Below are 20,390 nucleotides of genomic sequence, written 5' to 3' on the forward strand. Positions count from 1 at the left end.
AGTGCATGGATTTGAATGCAAGTTTGATGATACTCACAGCCACAACTGTGGCTTCAACTACACATTTATGCAAATCCTTAAACCTGTTCATCTTATTTGGAAGTCACCAACTACTGCAATTTCTATGCACAAACTAGTGATCAAACAAAACCAGTTAATACTGATTGATTTTATGAGCAGACATTTTTTTCTTCATTCGTTCTACATTGCTTGTGTGCTCGCTGATGTTGTGCAATTTTCCCAACAGTGTTTCCTGTGTGGATCAACCACTTGTCATTCACACCAAGTGCGAGTTCTGAACGTGATCACACATGTTGATTCATCATTGTTAATTGTTGCATTAAACCAAACACCATATTGTGGTTCTGCTGCTGACAAACTGAGTCCATGTTCTTTTCAACATATCATAAAACAAGCAATCTGAAATTATCTATGGTCAAAAATAATAATAATAACTTTCCTTACACTATGCACATTTAGCCTGCTGCTGCATTTTAGACTGGAAGACTAGAAAATAAAATGAAATACTGTATATGGCACATAATGACTGGCTGCTTTATTATAAATGACGCTGCTTTTACTTGACAGTAAACTTAAATCAAGAAATTACATTTGTCTTTTCTGTTGCTACTACAGTACAGGCTTACAGGCAGTTGGTGATACATTCCTTGAGATGATTAATGTTTTCTATTTTTTCATGGTCTTCAAAAGCCCCTATAGATAAAAGTCAAGTGAGGTGACATCTGGGGAACTGGTATGCCACAACAAAAGACCAGGCTGGCCAATCTGGAAAACTGCTGATCAACTATTGACGCACATCAACACCACAATGAGATGGACCTCCATCTTGCTGAAACCACATATAACCTTCATTACACCGATAACCTCTCATTTGGTGGCGAACCATATTTAAACGTGTATTCAAAAAAAAAAAATTGTTCCTGTAGTATGTATGTATGGAAACTTAGAGGGCACCCTGTTACTAAATTAATAAGCACAAACCTGTGCAAACACAACACTTAAATGGAGATTTTTTTGTTCCTGTTAAATTAAATTAGAAAACACAGTCAGGTCAGTGTGGCCTGTGTCAGGTTGTCATACACCAACACTAGTGTAAGTTCACTTTAAAAGCATAATTTACCTCAATTCATGTACGGTAGCTTAAAATACAACAGTTGCTGCCACAATTAACACATACAACAAAATGTTAAATTTAAGCAACATGATTAGTATTTCAAAGACATTTTCATGTATCCAGTTACACAACTTCAATCTCCTTTTAATTAAGGCATTTATTTGTATGATATTAAAATAAACAATTTTCATACAGTGCAGATACACGGCCAGTAACAATAATCGTGGTTTTATGTAGCAAATATTTGATTTTTATACATAATTTTTCTTTCAAAAAGGAAATATAACTCATAGTAGAAATGCTATTTTCTACCCCAAATTTCTTATCTGTTTAGCACCTCTTTTATAATACTATACTTGAGTAGTGATTGTACAGTACATACTATTATGTAAAACTAAACATTACACTGTGGGCATAAAGAGCCACGGGTGATTGGGAAATCCATAAAACAATGGCCAAAAAAAAGATAGAGATGCTACATACACAAGGCAGCAAGTATTATTTACATAACCACAAAATATTGGTTTCAATATGACCAATTTATCCTCAGTCTTCAGGAAGCAGCTAAGAACATAATTGCCATTCCACATGTAGCAAGTCATTAAAATGTATGGGGTACTGATCCTTAAAAAGATGACAGTTCTATTATACAGCACAAATGAAGTGGATTTCATGGAGTTCTTTAGAACTCTAACCCAAGGAGCATTTGGTTCTCATTTGGTGCTATTTACTATACAGAACCATTGAATAATGGTTGGTTCTTTATAGAACCAATAAGAATGAGTGCTCGATAGTGTTCAAAAGTGCTTCCCTTTTGCATACATGTCAAAACAACACATTTGGATACTTTGTGGAGCCTTCATTTTTCAGAGTGAATGTGAGCATTTGTGCCTCACAAAAGTCGTAATTTTTCCTCTTTTCAATATTATATCAAGCTACTGCAGTGTTTATTATGTCTGAGGAAAAGACATAAAAAAAATCATCCCACAGTGTACTCCACAAAACATGAGACAAATTGACGAGTGACAACCTCTGCAGCCGGATCTCCAACATGCAGTTAAATCACAACCACCAGCCCTTTTTATCACTAAAAGATCAAATTTGACACACACCTTTCAGTCAAAGTTAAAATTGTGATCAACATAATGATTAAGGTGCACGTGGACAATGGCAGAAGAGGATACCACTCTCTCATGTTGCCTTTTGGCTGCAGCACGTAACAAATTCAGGATACAGTAAAAAGGAACACAAGTGGATACAAAGAAGGGAAAAAACAGGAACTCAAATTAAGATGAAAACTTCAAACACATTCATATTCATTCTTTTGTGAGAGAAGCAGGCATAGAAACACGGTTGCACAAGTCATGTCCGTGCCATTTTGTGAACCCCTGGTGAGTTGTTATATTTCTGCAGGGCCATACAAAGCAAAAAACGAGAATGAACATCAGGTGGACAAGCGTTATTAATAAATGAGTAACGTAAAAGGTAGCAAACCTCTTACCCTCATGGCAGTAGATAACCAGGGCAGAAATCGGGACACCCTGGTGTAAACGCCTGGCTTCTTGGCTTCGGCACATCCTATTCCCCAGCTCACCACCCCCAGCAAACGGTTTCGGCTGGTTTTGGACAAGCGGTCCTCTGCCATAAATGGGCCGCCACTATCTCCCTGACACCACCAAATATTACATAGACAAGAATTGAGAGGATTATATATAAAGGGCCTTTTTTCTCTCTCTCTGTTGGACTGTTTTTTGTTTTGTTTTTTGCTTTAGTAAAGGGTTTTAATAAATATGACAACATGTTTATGAGTGCGAGTTGTCGTGGTCTAATTTAGAGATTTTCTGATATAAGTGAGAGTTTTTTTTTAAGGGGGGAGTGTGAGAATTTGTCATGTGTGAGAGTTTTTTTCCTGTGTCAGCTGTGAGAGATTTATTATTATGAATGAGATGTTTTGGGTTGGTGAAGAAAGTTTTGGGTTGGTGAAGAAAGTTTTGTGATGTGTGTGACAGTTTTAAATGTGAGAGCTTTGTTGTGTGAGTTTCTTTTTGTGAGTCCTGCGAGAGAGAGTGTAGGTGTGAATGTTTTTGAGTGCATGTGAGAGTTTTTCAGTGAGTGCCTTTTTGTCATATGGGAGTTTTGGTTGAATGTGAGATATTTGTTAGTGTGTGTGGTAGAATTTTTTTTACAGTGTGACTTTTTGGGAGTGTGTGAGGCTTTTTTTTAATGACAGGGAAGCTGAAGTTTGGACAAGAAACAGGATTGAGAGAGAGAAGGACCTGCAGGAAAGAGACCCTCGCTCCGGGAACCGAGCCAGGGTCACCTGTGTTGTGGACGCTCTACCACTGAGCTAAACACTGCCAAAGTTTGAGACTTTTGGGCCTGAGAGGTTTCTTGTTGTGTGTGAGATGCTTTTCGGTGAAAGTGAGAGTTTTTTCGGTTAGCACGAGTTTATTGTGGTGTGAGAGTTTTTTTGGTGAGCTTGATAGTTTTATTGTATTGATATGTCGGAGATGTTTCTCGGTGAGGTGAGAGATTTTTATGTGTGAGAGGTTCTTTTTTAAATAGTGTTAGAGAGGTTTTGTATGTGGGAGATTTTTGAGTTTATGGATTTTTGAGTGGGTTATTATATCTGAGAGACTTTTATTGGTGTGTAAGATGTTTTCAATAAATGTGAGAGTATTTTAGTATGAGAGGTTTGTTAGTGGGCGGGAGAGTTTTTGTGGGAGAGAGGTTTATTTGGTATGTATGTCGGAGATGTTTCTCAGTGAGGTGAGAGATTTTATTGTTGAATGTGAGGTTTTTTTCATGTGTGTTAGAAGGTTTAAGGTTTTGTATGTGGGAGATTTTTGGGTTTATATTAAAGGTTTATATGAGTTTTGTTTATATAGGAGAGTTTTATTGGTGTGTGAGATGTTTTCAATAAATGTGAGAGTTTTTTGATGTGTGACCTTTTTTCAAGTGCATTTATTGGTGTGTGTGTGTGGGAGAGGGGTTTCATTGTGTGTGTGTGTATGTGGGGGGGGTGCGTGTGCGTGTGTGTGGGGGGGGGGGGTGCGCGTGGGGGTGGGTGTGTGTGTGTGCGGGGGGTGCGTGCGTGTGTGTGCGTGGGTGGGTGTGTGTGTGTGTGTGCGTGCGTGCGTGCGTGCGTACGTGCGTGCGTGCGTGCGTGTGGGGGGGGGTGCGTGCGTGTGTGTGTGTGTGTGTGTGTGTAAGATGTAAGCAATTTTTGGCCTATATGGTACCTGGACAATATTAAGATACACATTAGTGGACAGACACTGACCTGGCAGGAATCTGCACCTCCCTTCTCAAGGCCAGCACAGAACATACTAGCGGTGATCTGGTTGTCGTAGTAATCAGGCCCATTGCATATGGCGTCACTGATGACGGGGACGTTCACCTCATGCAGAACGTCTGTTTGATAAACTTGACGTAAGCATAGAGTCTTATTATAAGTGACACAATGATAACGTACTTTTTCCACGTTATATTTATACTGTGACAAAAATTCACCAGAGAATCCTAAGCTCCCCCAGCCTATTACTGCGCCCATCTGTCCATCTCTCAGTCTTTGGCCGTACGCTGGCAGGCAAATGGGTTGGATGTATTCTACAAACAACAGAAAAAAAACACATGTATAGCGTTTGTTATCATGAGACCACAAAATGTAAATATGTAACAAAGCAGATGCAGTTTGTTAAAGCCACAGCCACTTGTCTGTGTTACCTTACCCTACATTTTGTCTCTCATACCAAAATGCAGTTATAAAGCCAAACACTAGATGGCAGACATGATCAAGCTCACATGCTGTTTTGAGAGCTCAAACGCTTCAAACCAACACGTCTTGGCTAAGACTTCAAATGAGTGCTGGTCAAATCTGTGTTAGTAAGAGAGTAGGACAACTCTATCAACTAAATGCTTAAACTGCAGCTAAATTATTCTAGTGCAACGTGATTAATGGCAATTTCATCTATATAGGCCAACATATATTGCAAGACTCTATATTGTCCATAGATGTGGTTATTATTATTATTATTATTATTATTATTATTATTATTATTATTATTATTATTATTATTATTGTTGTTATCATTATTATTATTATTATTATTATTATTATTATTATTTAAACTGTTTGTCTAGTATAGTGTATATTTTGCCCTGTGATTGGCTGGCCCGATGACAGCTGGGATTGGCTCCAGCACACCTGCAAACCTATACAGCCTAATTCTCACTTTGGTCTCCTTCTTTCACTCTTGTCATATATAGCAGACATGTCTATGAGGAAGAAGGTCCTTGGCTTGCATGGTTCCTCTCTTCCTCACAATGACCTACCATTGAAAGTGATGGGCTTAGCGAGGGCCACTACAGCAATGTCCCTGCTGTGGTCATCAATGTAATCGACCACAAATGGCAGGAAGCTGCTGTGGTAAACGATAGTTTTCACTTCCGCCACGTTGGTATTGGTTGGTTTCTTGTAGATGGAGCCCATCAACACACGCCAATGACTAATAGAGTCATTACGCCTAGTAAAAAAAGAAGTAAAAAAAATAAAATAAAATAAAAGGCATTGTACATTATTATTATGTAATAAATAAAACATATATTGTATTTTAAAGTACACCAAAACAATCTTAACAAATAGTTGTTGGAGAATTCTGCCTCCTGATCTTTTATTGACACTGCCAGGTACTTTTTTTTTTTATATTGTAAACATTTTATTATTGTCTACAGTTATTTTTATTTATTTTTCTTTCAAGTTAGCAGCCATTCAGAATTTCCATTTTTTTCTTTTTTCTCTTTTGGCTCCGCTGTATTTATCTCCTTCACATTATCTCTGTTCGTTCATCGCACTGGTTGCACTCTAGGCTGTCATGTAAAATACGGCATTTGTGCAGACAATGGGTGAATTAAAGGTCATTAAGTAGCATTACAGCAAAAGTATTTATCGGAACAAGTTGTAGTTTTTCAGTTGTCATCATTAGTTAAGATAACATTAGGAAAGCTGGGGAAATGTGTTGTTTTTATAGTATTAGTGCCAACGCTGTCTAGCTTCTTACTCCTTAGTATGAGCACTATGAAAGTAATTTTTTTTTAAAAAGGAAAATGTTTGTGTGGTGAGATTTTTGTGGGGGGGTTGGTGCCAAGTTATCAAAATGTCAAAAATCCATCGTTACATCGGCCCATCATTGACGGATGCCCACCTTTTGGAGAGTGCTTACGCATTTTTGGTGAGTGCATTATGATGCGAAACCTCATATAAATACACGGACTGAGAAGGACCGTCTGTGCTGATCCAGATCGTCTGTGTATTTTCTTGAGGCTTCGCATCATAAAGCACTCGCCGAAAGGTGAGCATCTGTCAATGACGGGCCGAGGTAACAACAGTTTTGCTCAGCTCTGCAAAATAGCTAATGTACACAATTCACCGTAAACATTTATTTTTACGTTTTGCTTTTGTACTTAAATATGAATGAAAAATGTTTCTGTTCATTGGCAAATTAAAAATTCAACACGGTAAAAAACTAAAACTAAAAAACAAACAAACAAAAAACAAATTCCATACATAAATATACAACCGAAAGGGTGTAGGTACATTTTTGTACTTAAGTACATTTTAGAGTCTTTACTTTTTTACTTTTACTTATGTAAGGCTGTTTTGTTGTTTTATTTTAATTTTATTTTTTTAATGTTTGTTAATTTGTTTGTAATGTCTGTTTTGTGTTGTGATAAATTGTATTTCTCTTGTCTAGATAGTCTTTGTTTATCAGATTCTCTGTCTTTTTGTTGTTGTTGTTGTTGTTTTCGTTGTTGTTTTTGTTGTTGTTTTTGTTGTTTTTTATGGAAAAAAATAAGTATTTGATAGGAGATGGCTTTGGAAAATTAAGTTTATATTTTTGTTCAGTAATCTGTATTTTCTTTTCTTCATTTGTCCTTTTTTAAGGGCAAAATAAAAACTATATATATATAAATAAACTTATGTAAGGCTGTTGTTATTACTTCTACTTTAGCCAGAGTTTTTATTATTATATGTAGGCTACTTCCAAAGTACAGAATGTGAGCACCATGCCAACAATGCTAAAAAGCAATGATCTTAATTTCATGTAGTGTTGTTCCGATACCGGTATCGGAAGAGGCCCCCGATACTGCCTTAAAACAGTGGTATCAGCATCGGCAAGTACTAACAAATAACATGCCGATGCCATTATTTCCGATGCTAATATAGCATCTTGTGTCTTGCACTGATGTGTGACGTGTTCACTACATGCCGAAAACCGGTACGGGCCGATACTGTAAAACTGGGTAGCGGAATCGTTATAGGGAGCCAAAAAATGGTATCATAACAAGACTAATTTCATGCATAAAATCAAGCGCTGCCTCTTACTTGGGGAAGCAGTGAGCTGCAGAGACCACCCAGCGGTCTGAGATAATAGAACCTCCACACTGATGAACTCCATTGTACTGCAAGCTAACCTGCCACGGCCACATGCCCTGCCTCGCTTCCACGCCACCGACTATGCGGTCTGCTGCAAAACTATTCCTGCCACAGTCTGGTGAGGGAGAAGGAATTGATTTGTGGTTGAAATGTGAGTGGAACCGTTCGGAAGGAAAATGAAGAGGTTAATATCTTACCTTGACACAACAATGTGATGACCTCTTTTCTGTCACAGTCACTGGAACAAAAGTGATGCTTATTAAGAGAAGAATTAATCCTACCTAATCAGAATTTTAACTACAATGGAATCTAAGTCAAGAGAAATACAGTATGCTTCAAATTGACAACCAGCATGTATACAAAATGAATCGATGAGTGAAAGAATGAGGTGAGAGTTTTTACACATCTTACTAGATCAAATTTAAATGTCAGTGTAGTTACCATGGGAACAAAGAGTCTTTGATTTTCTTGCCATAGCTCAGCTCTTCAGTTCTGACACAAAAGAATTCTCCACCATCACCGCCGACTTCTTGCACAGACGCGATTGAGTAATTCACCACACTGAAAGTAACACGCATTCATTTTGCATTGGTCCTACTTTGGAACTTTTAATATTGTCTCACCTGACAAAGCCCACTTCTTCACAGATGACACTAGCCAGAAGCTCATTGGCTGAGGAGGAACACACCCGACGCCACCTCTTCTGAGTTGAATCGAAGACTCTGAGATGTTGGTCAGCAGAATTTACTTGGACTGTTTGTGATGAAATCAACATCTTAGCAAGATTTGACAGTGATACACAAACTGATTATTCTCCAATGCAATTAATTTATTCTGAAGCATTTTTTGTGTGTAATAAACAACACATGCAACTAGCCACATGCACAATATAATGCCCTCCAATACAAAAGCTGTATCAAATATTCTGCCTTCCCAATGGTAAAAATTCAGACATAATTATTGTACATTACTGGATGTTTATTTCTATAAAAGCCGATGAGCCCCACAATGAAGCTATGGGAAAGAGTAGTTGAAGCTAGACTGAGGTCAGAGGTTAACATTTGTGAGCAGCAGTATGGTTTCATGCCCAAAAAAAAAGAGTACCGCAGATGCAGTATTTGCTTTGAGGATGTTGATAGAGAAGTACAGAGAAGGTCAGAAGGAGCTGCATTCTGTCTTTGTAGATCTGGAGAAAGCTTATGACAGGGTGCCCAGAGAGGAACTGTGATTTTGTATGAGGAAGTCTGGAGTGGCAGAGAAGTATGTTCAAGTGGTGCAGGACATGTATGAGGACTGTAAGACAGTGGTGAGGTGTGCTGTAGGTGTGACGGAGGAGTTCAAAATGGAGGTGGGACTACATCAGGGATCAGCTCTGAGCCCCTTCTTGTTCGTTATGGTAATGGAGGGGTGACAGATGAGGTTAGACAGGAATCTCTATGGACTATGATGTTTGCAGATGACATTGTGATCTGTAGTGAGAGCAGGGAACAGGTGGAGGAGAAGCTAGAGGCGTGGAGGTTTGCCCTGGAAAGGAGGGGAATGAAGGTTAGCCGTAACAAGACGGGGTATCTGTGTGTGAATGGGAGGGACCCAAGTGGAAGAGTGAGGTTACAGGGAGAAGAGACCAAGAAGGTAGAGGAGTTTAAGTATTTAGAGTCAACAGTCCAGAGCAATGGAGAGTGTGGAAAAGAAGGGAAGAAGCGTGTGCAGGCAGACTGGAACGGGTGGAGAAAAGTGTCAGGTGTGATTTGTGATAGAAGAGTTTCAGCTCAAATGAAAGGAAAGGTTTATAAAACATTGGTGAGACCAGCGATGTTGTTTGGTCGGGAGACAGTGCCACTGAGGAAATGACAGGAGGCAGAGCTGGAGGTGGCAGAGATGAAGATGCTGAGGTTCTCTTTAGGAGTGACCAGAATGGATAGAATCAGGAATGAGTACATCGGAGGGACAGCACATGTTCGAGGCTTTGGAGATAAAGTCAGAGAGGCCAGACTGAGATGGTTTGGACATGTCCAGAGGAGAGAGAGTGAGTATATTGGCAGAAGGATGCTGAGTTTCCAAATGCCAGGCAGAAGGTCTAGAGGAAGACCAAAGCGGAGGTTTATGGATGTCGTTAAAGAGGACATGAAGGTAGTTGGTGTGAGAGCAGAGGATGCAGAGGACAGGGTTAGATGGAGGCAACTGATTCACTGAAGGGAAAAGCTGAAAGGAAAAGAAGAAGACTGGATGTTTATTACTGATGATGCCTGAAGTGGTGTAGAACTGTATTGCATAAATCTTACAACAATAAAATTGTAACATTGTTAAAGGGGAAGTCAACCCAAAAACAATCCTTACAAATATGTTCCATGCAGCCCCACTAGCCTAAACACAGTATTCTCATTAATAATATGAATGTGGAACATTAAGTAGCAAAATCCACCTGTTTTTAGCCATCTTAGGAGGCGGACATTTTGACACTCTCTGGTGACTAAAAATGACATCAGTAGCTCAGGGCTCAGGTAACAACCAATCATGGCTCATCTATTTTCTGAGGCTGAGTCGTGATTGGTCGTTCCTGAGCCCCGAGCAACTATGGTGTAAAGTCCTAGATGCACAAATCCGGAGTCGGACAGCGTTGGGCCGACGGCATGCGCCGTCTGATCAGTGTATAAATTACTGTCGTAAAGTCGGATCGAGTTGGAATACGTCGGGAGAAAGTGGGGAAGGGGGGGAGCGAATGTCGTTTCCAGCAAATTCGACATGTTGAATCGGCGTCGGGCATCAGGGCATTTGATCACTGTGATTGACTGTTAGCTAGCGAATCAGCGTACAAAGCAAGAGGAGGAAGTGACAAATGTGGATAAACAGTACTGATGGAAAGCCTGGACCATTTTTTTCCTCGTTCATTTTGCACATCGTCACCCGGCTGTACCCTCCGCATTTGAACGTACAATGTCTGTCTGGGCAGAAGATCGGGAAGATGACTTTGTCTCTTTGGTTCAAGAGAGACCGGCATTGTATGGTATTGTAACGAACTAAGTGTGTTGTGTATTCCGGTGTAGCCATTTCTGTTTAGCAGTCTTATGTCCGACTGTTAGTAAACGCAACACTGGACTCGCGGGAGAGGAGGGGCGTTACGTGCGGGTTTGATTAGGGTTTGGCTTTTCTGCTAGGCCTCTCGTGAGTTGTATTCTATTTTACGGCGTCGGCTACGGCCAACAGTAGCATTTGTTAAGGTAAATAAAAGGGTGACATCCCAACCAATGTTTGCTGGTGGCGTTCTTGCAAGATGTTACAATATTATCGTTAAAGGGTATGCCGACAAAGGTATGAAAGCCAAATTATGGCATGACATGGGGACGCGACTGGATATAGCAGGTAGGATTTACATTTATACTTGAGAAGTATAAATTAGATTAGTAAAAGTAACCGGTATGCATTGTTTACATTTTTATATCCCGCCCCCGTAAAGAGGTTTCCGGTTGCTTTTAGGAATAATGACTACCGCCACCAATGGTATGGTGGGGAATTACTTCTCGTGCATGCGCTGAATGTACGTAATAGTCGGGTCGGTGCGATGTGTATTTATGTATTTTTTCTACGCAACGTGCCGACATCTGGGCCGACGCCACAGGGGGTAGGCGTTGGTCACATTTGGCCGATGTCGGATTGGTGTATCTAGGCCTAAAATTTCAGTTGCCAGAAAGTGGCAAAATGGTCGCCCCCTGAGGTGGATAAAACGCCTGGATTTTAACAACATACTGTAAAATTTGGGGGTTGACTTCCCCTTTAAATGAACGCCCCCTCTGCCAATCAAAACTGAGCTCTTGTACAAGATATCCTGTATTGTGCAAGTGGTCATGTTGCGGGTGGTCACAATATGCAAGTTAGTATCTTTTGAAAAAATTACCATCGTAGTATCCCATCTCTTCCTGCACAGTGCAATATGTAACTACATAGGAGACAAGAAAAACATACATTAATTGAGGCAGTGTGCATTTTTGAAAGAATGTGTTTAATATGTATGTATTCTCTACTGTGTGTGTTTGTATACATATCTGACCGATGACCCAGATTGCTGCTCCAATGGCTCCCAAGGTCATTAGTATCACACACACACCCATCAGGCGGCAAGGGGTTAACACACATGTGAGAGAGATCCCACTGCTCCCTGCACACACACATGAATGGGTGTACATCTGACCAGCACAGATGCAAACTACACTAGCAACAACAATTGCTATTAATGTAGTAAATGTAGATAACAATGCATACGTTTTAATGGAAGTAGAAATCAATGCAAAGGACAGACTGTTTTTGCACATGGTGAGAATAAATGACCAATGATCAATAAGTCTAAGCATGGGTCAATAACCTTAAACACCCAGAGCCACTTGGACCGTCTCCCACAGAAAAAATAAATAAATACTTCAATAGAGAAGACAACATTTCATTCCTGCATGTGACAGAAAAAGATATGAACTCTGAAAAAAGATACTTGATTTTCAAGTGAAGTAGTCAATTTGTATACAAGTCCTCCTTTATGGAATTAATGCCAAATTAAGGTAACCACCATCTGCAAACCAAAAATGCCATCTGTTCTGTGCTCCATCATCATTGTTATCGCATGTGGGGCGTGCAGCTGTCAAATTGAATTAAAAAGGTCTATTTAACTTAACAATGTAAATACATCGTTGAAAAATTGCACTCAAATAATATATGTAGTTTACCTTGGGTGATGTAATTTTTGCTCCTGAACCTCAGCACAGCACATCGGCACATTAGGGCTGTTAGACTTAACTTTCATCTCTACACACGATTGTATGAGGTACGTAATGTAGCTAATGAAGCACATGGCATTAAATGTTACGTTTCCTTCAGAAATTTTATTTTCTCAGATTTATCAATGGTTTAACTACCGAGGGTAAAATAACTCAATAGATTTTGGCATTAGGTGTCCCACATTGGCCGTTGTGATGCAGATTTTGTGCGACAAACAAATAAATAATAATTAAATAATTCCTGTAATGTTACAAAATCAAATTCATCATAAGCATCCACTTTATAGTTACATTTGAAAATAAATGAAGTAAAAATGAAAACAAAGTGAAATAAAATGGGCTACAGCGGAAGGATGAAAGGGCCAAATGCGGCTCTGGAACCGCAGGTTGCCTACCAGTGGGCTAAAGTCTAATGTCCATACAAGATGAAGCTTGAGGATATAAGGCCATAATACATAACTGCTCTCCGTTTCTACTCACACCTGCAAGCTGCTTTGAGGCCAGGAGACATGGATTCTTTTTTTTTCTTTTTTTTACTGAAGATGTGCAAACTTTGCTGAACCTTTTTGCTAGCTGATAAAATGTTTTGCCAATTCATTACCCCAGCATCTTCCCTCTATTCATTTCATTTAATCTCACATCATCTTTACAAAATGTTTTATCAACTGTTGAGCAACAGTAATATTGATAATGACCCTGGCTATATCTCAACACTTCAGTGCTAAATTGTTCTTAGTCTATGCACATGTTTTCAGCACTTTTCTCCAAACATTCTAAATGCATTTAGAAATAAATCACTGAAATTGCTTTACAGGTTTATTAACAAAAAATACATTATGGGCTTTGTGGAAAGGTCACAGGCAAGGGCATAGGTGGAAGTGACCAGATAAATATTCAAATCCAGCATTTGTTTGTCAAGAGTCTGTCTTGTCAAGAGTCTAAGTTTGGCAGAGCCCCCCCAGGAACCAGGAATTAGTGTCATTTTGAGCCGGGCCACTGCTTAAATTTCATATTGAAAATACTTTTTCAAGGGCCCTGTCAGTCACTCATGGGCCCCGAGAATAATTTTCACTATTCTGCCCATCACTGCTTTGGCGATGTCCAAAAGAGACAAAACCTACCGTGATGCTAAACATTCTTTTCCCCTTTCCTTCCCTCGGGGCATCTCATGAAGCTATCACAGCCTAAGCAAGAACAAGAGCTCCATTGTCAACTTCTACCTGAGACCACTACTGTGTCTTGGCTATGAGTTCCTGGGTTATTTTCTGCTTTATTGGAGCTTCCTTACTAGATACATTTATTCTGATTATTTTTGTTTATGTTTATGATTCCAGTCGTACATGTGGTGAACGATAGGTGTGTCTCCTCCATAATTAAGAATGTGATATCCACAAGTCACAGAAATGCAACGGCAAAGGAAAATCATTTCAATAATCACTGATGAATGATTAGGACAGTTTCATTCTTGACCATGAACATGTGCCATTGACTTTATGCTAGCCTGATGTTTATTCAGTCTCATGAGAAACATTACAGCAGTGAATATCCTTTTGACCTGTAACTGACATTTGGACTTTGGGAAACAGATTCTAAAACAAACTCGAAACCCAGGATGATCCCTTTACAAAAAAGGTCTGACTTTTTTTCAAAGACAATGCTTAGCTAAATTCAACATAACTTCACTCCAATTTAAATAGGAAATGAGGCATTCATGTGTCCGCACCATGGACAGCTCGCTTCCTGACAGCAAAGATTGTGGTTTCAAAAATAATAATCAGCAGCAGACCTCAGTCGATGCCAGGGTTCACATTGCATAGAGGCACAGTGCCATACAATACAGCAATGGTGTGAATATTCTTTCTATGTTCACAGCCAACAAACTCTCACACACGGCAAGGCACAGCTTGTGCACCACTTCTCATCTAGATAAGGAACTGCCCAAAGCTTCAACTACAAATACTGTACAAGCAACTCATACATGGCACTCACTTCGAGGATCTCCTCAGTATGGCAAGGAGGACCACAAAGGCTTATTTCCTGCCATTCTTTGATGATTGACAAAACAGATGGGAATAGATCAATTATCTTGTCTGGGATGTCGAATTGACAAATAGAGCAAAGATATGCAGTCAGCTTGGAACAAATCTGTTAATAGTTAACAATAGTCAAATTGACTGATGTCTGCTCACTGTCCAAATGCAGACAACATGCAGCATGGCCAGCACAACATTTCATTATGAGCATGCGTGTGTGCGTTGCATTTACATTTACCCATCTTCCCCTCCTTAACAATTTTTTCAGCATACATCTGTGTAGAATAGGAGGGAAAACACAATTGCAGAAGTTGTCCTCTTCCCGTATTCCTTCTTCACTCCGTTGATTTCTTGGGGCACCAACTCCACTAAAAAGATAGATAGATACACCTGATATTAAAACCGGCAAAGAACCTCCAAGTTTTAACCTAACCATACAAACCAAACAATTGTTTTTACCTTAACAGATTATTATTATCATTATTATTATTATTATTATTATTATTGTAATTTAGGTACATATTGAGATAGTATAGGAATATGTCTGCATGTGTTTTCTCAATTTCATTATGGACTGTAGGACAATATTTTACTGACAACATTAACATACATTTGGAGAAACTTAAATGGCTAAGCCTTCATCAAACATTAGCGTTTGGTAACTTTCTCTGCAGACAGCACAGCTTTCCAAATTCAAATCCATATTTTAAGTAGGCTCACCTTGTCTCCTCTGAAAGCAGGTGGAGTGTACCAGTAGTTTCCTACAGAACTAACCAGGAATTTGCCTTAGTCCACCGGTGACAAGAAATGACAAATATATATATATATATTTGAGCGCTGTCAGCACGATAAATCCCAGTATGCAAAGTTTTTCGTCACTGCCTTTGGGTTAGGTTACTGACCCCAGCGAAGCGCTGGAGGGGAAAAAAGGATTTGCACTTCGGGTTTATGCTGTTGTTGTTTTTCTTTTACACTGTCTATCAACCGAAACCACCCGCGTCAGCTAGCGATATAAAGTGCAACACCATTTGAAAGACTATAGCGGAGGAGAAATTTACGCGATGTTTTGTCGTTCTAAGTGGACGTTCTGTGAGGAGGAAAGGAGGAGGGACACGCGTGATGTAATAACTGGACTTGTGTCCACTCACAGCACGGACTTAAGGACCAAAACTGTTTAAATAAAACAAACAAATAAATAAATAAATAAATAAATAAATACGAATATAAACGCGATTATCCAAAATCTTAATTTAAAAAAAAATTATAAATGGAAATAATAATAAGAAAATATTACACATAAAAACAAATACAAGTAAAAAAAAAAATATGTCAAAAATAGCAAGATTAATAAATTAAAAATAAATACAAAAATACATGTGGAAATAAATACAAAAATAAATGAATAAATAGAATTATAATTATAATTATTATAAATATCAAACGCTTGGCTCTTGTATTTTGTTATTTAACGCTGCAGACAATGTTAGCATGAAATGCAGGAGGAAATATTATTCAAATGAGGGTGCGGACCTGAGGAATGCCGATGGAATCAAGGAACGCCCACTCGCGGACTCGCCCGGGGAAGCGTCCTGCGTCTACAAAATTTACAAACACGCTAGTATAGATTTGATCTTGCACAAAAATTAAAATGTGCCAATCTTTAGGCCGGGTGCAGTGTACTGTACTTTCATTTACCAAAGTGTCAGTTGCGTTGGGCGTGCGGCAAGAAGCTGTGTCCGCTGGAACGCCCAGAAAGGCCCAAACGTGCGATTATATGAAAATATAGTCCCCAATGTCAATACCAGAACTACTTTCACTGTGCAAATAGAACTGGTCAAAGACTTGAGAGGATGATGATTAATCTTTCTGGACATGTCTACCAAATGTAGGACAGTCCAGCTATGAAATCCTCTCTTACAAATGTAAGAACGGTTGTGTTTTGCTGTGTAAGTGCAAACAAATTACAATTACAATTCACAGCCCTCTGTTTCTGTGAAAGTGAGTGTGTATAGTCTTCCCTGTTATATAGACCTTTCGTCTGGCCTTAATGAGTCTAATGGGATGGAAATAATCTTCTTAGAAATTCTGAAGCTCCTAATTCAAATTCTGCATCAAGAAAATTGCATACTTTGACACAGAGATCATATCTAACCAGTCTGAAAAATCTGCCTGCCTATCTATCTATCTATCTATCTATCTATCTATCTATCTATCTATCTATCTATCTATCTATCTATCTATCTATCTATCTATCTATCTATCTATCTATCTATCTCTCTCTCTCTCTCTCTATATATATATATATATATATATGTATATATATATATATATATATATATATATATATATATATATATATATATATATATATATATATATATATATATATATATATATATATATATATATATATGTCTTTCTGTATGTCTGTCTATTAACTAATCTAAATGCAGCACAAGTGGTTAGCAACTTGTCATGCATCTAACTTTAAAAGTACATTATGCACGGCACATTCCAAGTCTGTAGACTCTTATACAGCACCCATATTTGATTTATGGAAGTAACAATATTTTTCTTGAATTCTTACTACACATTACTTTGTGTTTTTGTTTTGTTTTACTATTTTTCATCACAGGTTTGGCACATTTCTTGAAACTGAGATGACATTTTAAAAACTGCAAGCTCATTTGGCCAAACAGTTCATTAGCAAAAGCACATATATATCCCAAAACTGGTCACACATGCTTCACTCCAAGTTCCTTTCCCAAACAAAGAGTCGGTGCTGTCACAACTGCAAAGATCCTTCTCAATTGCTATGGCTCATCTGCATTCACTTTTTGCCAAAATTAACTTGGATGATTTTGCACAACACCATGGACCTTCGGCAAAAGCTCTTATCTCTCCAAAAACAGTTTACCTATGTGTAAAAATAAAATTTATTTGTCACACAAGTAGTCAGTGCACCCACAATGTATCGTCCCTTTGTCATTCTGTGAGCACTGCAAGTCAAAATCTTTACATGTTTTGTCACAACAGCAGAGGTGCTGCTAACAAAATACAATTATATATAAAACAGAAAGGAACAAATATATTTTACAAGAGCAGTTTTCAAACCTTGCAGTTTGACATACTCCACAGTCCACACAGTTCACAGGAAATTGCAACACTTTTAGTCACACAGTTACTTACACATTAGAGTGCAACAAAGGAAAGTGTAAGCCGAATTCTGTATATTTATGAAAAACGAAAAACTAATAACTAAAATTATATCTAGTGCAGAGCGTAAATGAAGAACCAACTACTGTAACACTTTCACTACACAGCAAATTATGTCGAGTAAATTTGACTCTATTTAGCGGAGGACCAAATATACTCAGTTTTACAGTAATATTTAAACTTGGAAGAGTGTAAAATACAGACGGGAAAAATAAATAAATAAAAGTCACTTAAGGGTTGAGGAACGAACTCACGACCTTCAGCTTGGGAGACAGCCAATTGACGCCCTGAGCAACAGAGCTCCTGCTGTGTGTTACTGTAGCATATCGCTCGTGTCAGCTGAAATCTTCATAACCACGCGACCAAAAACATCTTGGAGCTGAGCAAACCGAAGTGGCGTAGCTCAGGTGGTACTGTGGCCGTCTCACAACCGGAAGGTTCCTCGAACTTTGAGCGACTCTTTTTTTTACTCTCTTCCAGGTGTAAATATTACTCTAAAACTGAGTCCATTTGGTCCCACTCTAAATAGAGTCAAATTTACTCTACAGAATTTACTGTGCAGTCACTACCGTCACCTTCCCCCTCTTGGCGCTGCCCTCTGTTTGGCCAAAGGTTTTCATCCACGTCGCAGCCAATATTTTCCCTTGTAATGCAGTGAGGGGAAAAAACGGCGTGAATATCTCAGCCGTCCTCTACACTGATCCCCTGTGATATGCTTGACTAATTTTGACAATTAATCAGATGATTTTGCATATTATGACTTACGCACTGAAATCTTGCTGACATGTTTTGGAGAGGACAGCCATTAGACTGAAAAACAACTAATCCAGTTCGATCAGCAAGATCTATTCATTTGGTAAATGTGCTAAATGTGGACACATTGTGCTAACTGTAGAATAAATGTACACAACCATTTGCACAGATCCACTGAGGCAATTGAGACATGGGCAATTAGATGAAAGCAATGAGAAATGCCATTCAGTTGGCACCAATTGTAAGGTGGTTTTGGGATTTGTACATGATATTTTGAAAATGTCATCTCAATTTCCAGAAATGTGCCAAACCTATGGAGAAAAACTGTAATAAAGAAATAATATGGTAAAATATGTGTGCCCTGAGATTGGTTGGCAACCAGTACAGGGTGTGCCCCGCCTACTCCCCAAAAACAACTAATTAATTTTGACAAGGCGTGGCAGGTTTAGGACTCAGGCGCAGAGATAGGAGTTTGCTGCCAAGGCAGATATTTACTAAACATAAAACTCCTCGTTTAGAGGGAAAAACAAAGGCTATAAAATGTTAAACTAAAGGCGCTCCAAAAGGGAGGATGTCTAAACTACAAACAAAACAAAATCACTCCTAAACTAAAACTATACTGTGGCTATACAAAGTTACAAACAAAAGTTCACACAGAAGACAGGACAACAAGGCTGAGGACTACGACTGTGACTGGCTAGAGTGACTCTGACAAAAACACTTTGGCACAAGACAGGGGAGACGCAGACCATTTAACACATGAGGGTAATGGGAAACAGGTGGACACATTCAGGATTCAGGTTGACACTGACACCACATGAGAAAAGGCAAGTGACCTGAAACGAAAGGAGTTAGAATGTTCAAAATAAAACAGGAAATGACAAGACAGTAAAAGCCCAGACAAGACAACCTCACCGCGGTGTGACAAATTTACAATTGAATGCTCTTAAAAGAGCACGATCATTTTCAGTGTATTTGGACAAGTATGTGAACATAAAATGGGCCAAAAAAAGGACAAAAAGAAACCAATAAGCAAATTTACATTAAGTGGGATACAGCATTTTACACTTCACAAGACACACTTATCAAATGTAGTTAAACCAGCAAAATTAAAGCATAACTCAACACTTAATCAACTTTTTTTTGCTGATAAACTGTAGAAACTGGTGTCTACAAATGCTGTCTACATGTCATGGTCATTATTTTTACATTTTAGTACATGTTTGTTTAAAGCTTGATTTGGGGGCAAAAACTGTGTAATTGGTGCCATCTTAATGTTAAACACTGAGATAAACACAATTTGGCTGTGTGTTCTCTCATTACACGAGACAATACATAATACGTCACTTGTTTCGCATGACGGAGTACCGTGTACGAGAATGAGCCACCCACTGGCTCATATTCGTACACGCGGCTTCTTAGCGAGTTGCTGCTGTCAATCACAGCCAGACCACACCCAACCCTCTTCCCATTCGCAAACCAACGGTCCTCCAGGGAACAGCCCCTTTGAGTGCCGATTTAAAATCTTAGTGAGGAGTGGAGCAAGAGTCTGACTTCCTGTTGAGTCTCCTTTAAGGCAGCTAACACTGTACATCCTGTTAGTACTTTTATTTTGAAACGTGTTCTCACCACTTTTGGTGAACTACTGAGCTGGTTGACGCTAACTTGAAGACAGCAATGGTAATCGCAGGCGGCTTTCCCATCATGCTTTGTTGCTGTTACTAGTAACATTTGTTATTGTTTTGCCTCTTTTATGTACACCGGCGTATCAGGGCCTCGTATAAGCATTTTTTTTTGGAAAATTTGCCACTTTATAAACTCGCAAATTTATGAGTTTTTCTCGCAAATTTGCCACTTATATGCCACTTTATAAAGTGTCAAATTTGCTACTTAATAAAGTGGTAGATTTGCAAGAAAAAAACGTAAAAACGTACGAGTAATACACGTAGCGTACTACTCGACTGTTTGTGCCAATACTTTTTGTCGGGTTTGAAAATAAGGAGATAGTAATTGTTTTAGCATAGATTAACCATAACATGTTAAGCATTCGCTCT

At 38.8% G+C, this 20,390-nt stretch overlaps 1 protein-coding gene across 5 annotated transcripts; it reads right to left on the reverse strand.

Annotated features, from left to right (window-relative positions):
- Positions 1–1,274: 1,274 nt before the first annotated feature.
- hpn (hepsin) lies at positions 1,275–15,468 on the reverse strand. Of its 5 annotated transcripts, none has more exons than XM_086079008.1 (13): positions 15,088–15,468; positions 14,600–14,735; positions 11,608–11,724; positions 11,464–11,505; positions 8,195–8,324; positions 8,013–8,132; positions 7,769–7,809; positions 7,521–7,686; positions 5,471–5,661; positions 4,649–4,744; positions 4,419–4,561; positions 2,637–2,801; positions 1,275–2,542 (listed from the first exon to the last, which is right to left on the reverse strand). In XM_086079008.1, exons 2-13 carry the CDS (start codon positions 14,640–14,642, stop codon positions 2,498–2,500), a joined length of 1,299 nt encoding a protein of 432 aa, XP_085935134.1. In that variant the 5' UTR covers positions 14,643–14,735; positions 15,088–15,468; the 3' UTR covers positions 1,275–2,497. The 5 variants fall into 5 exon arrangements, with proteins under 5 accessions (XP_085935134.1, XP_085935138.1, XP_085935135.1 ...); XM_086079012.1 differs by having other exon boundaries at positions 11,617–11,724; positions 14,606–14,735; positions 15,088–15,467; XM_086079009.1 differs by having other exon boundaries at positions 14,606–14,735; positions 15,088–15,467.
- Positions 15,469–20,390: the final 4,922 nt, after the last annotated feature.

The sequence above is a fragment of the Leptonotus elevatus genome, chromosome 6 (assembly GCF_054856555.1).
Source record: "Leptonotus elevatus isolate MCC_2025b chromosome 6, RoL_Lele_1.0, whole genome shotgun sequence".
Taxonomy (NCBI): Eukaryota; Metazoa; Chordata; class Actinopteri; order Syngnathiformes; family Syngnathidae; genus Leptonotus; species Leptonotus elevatus.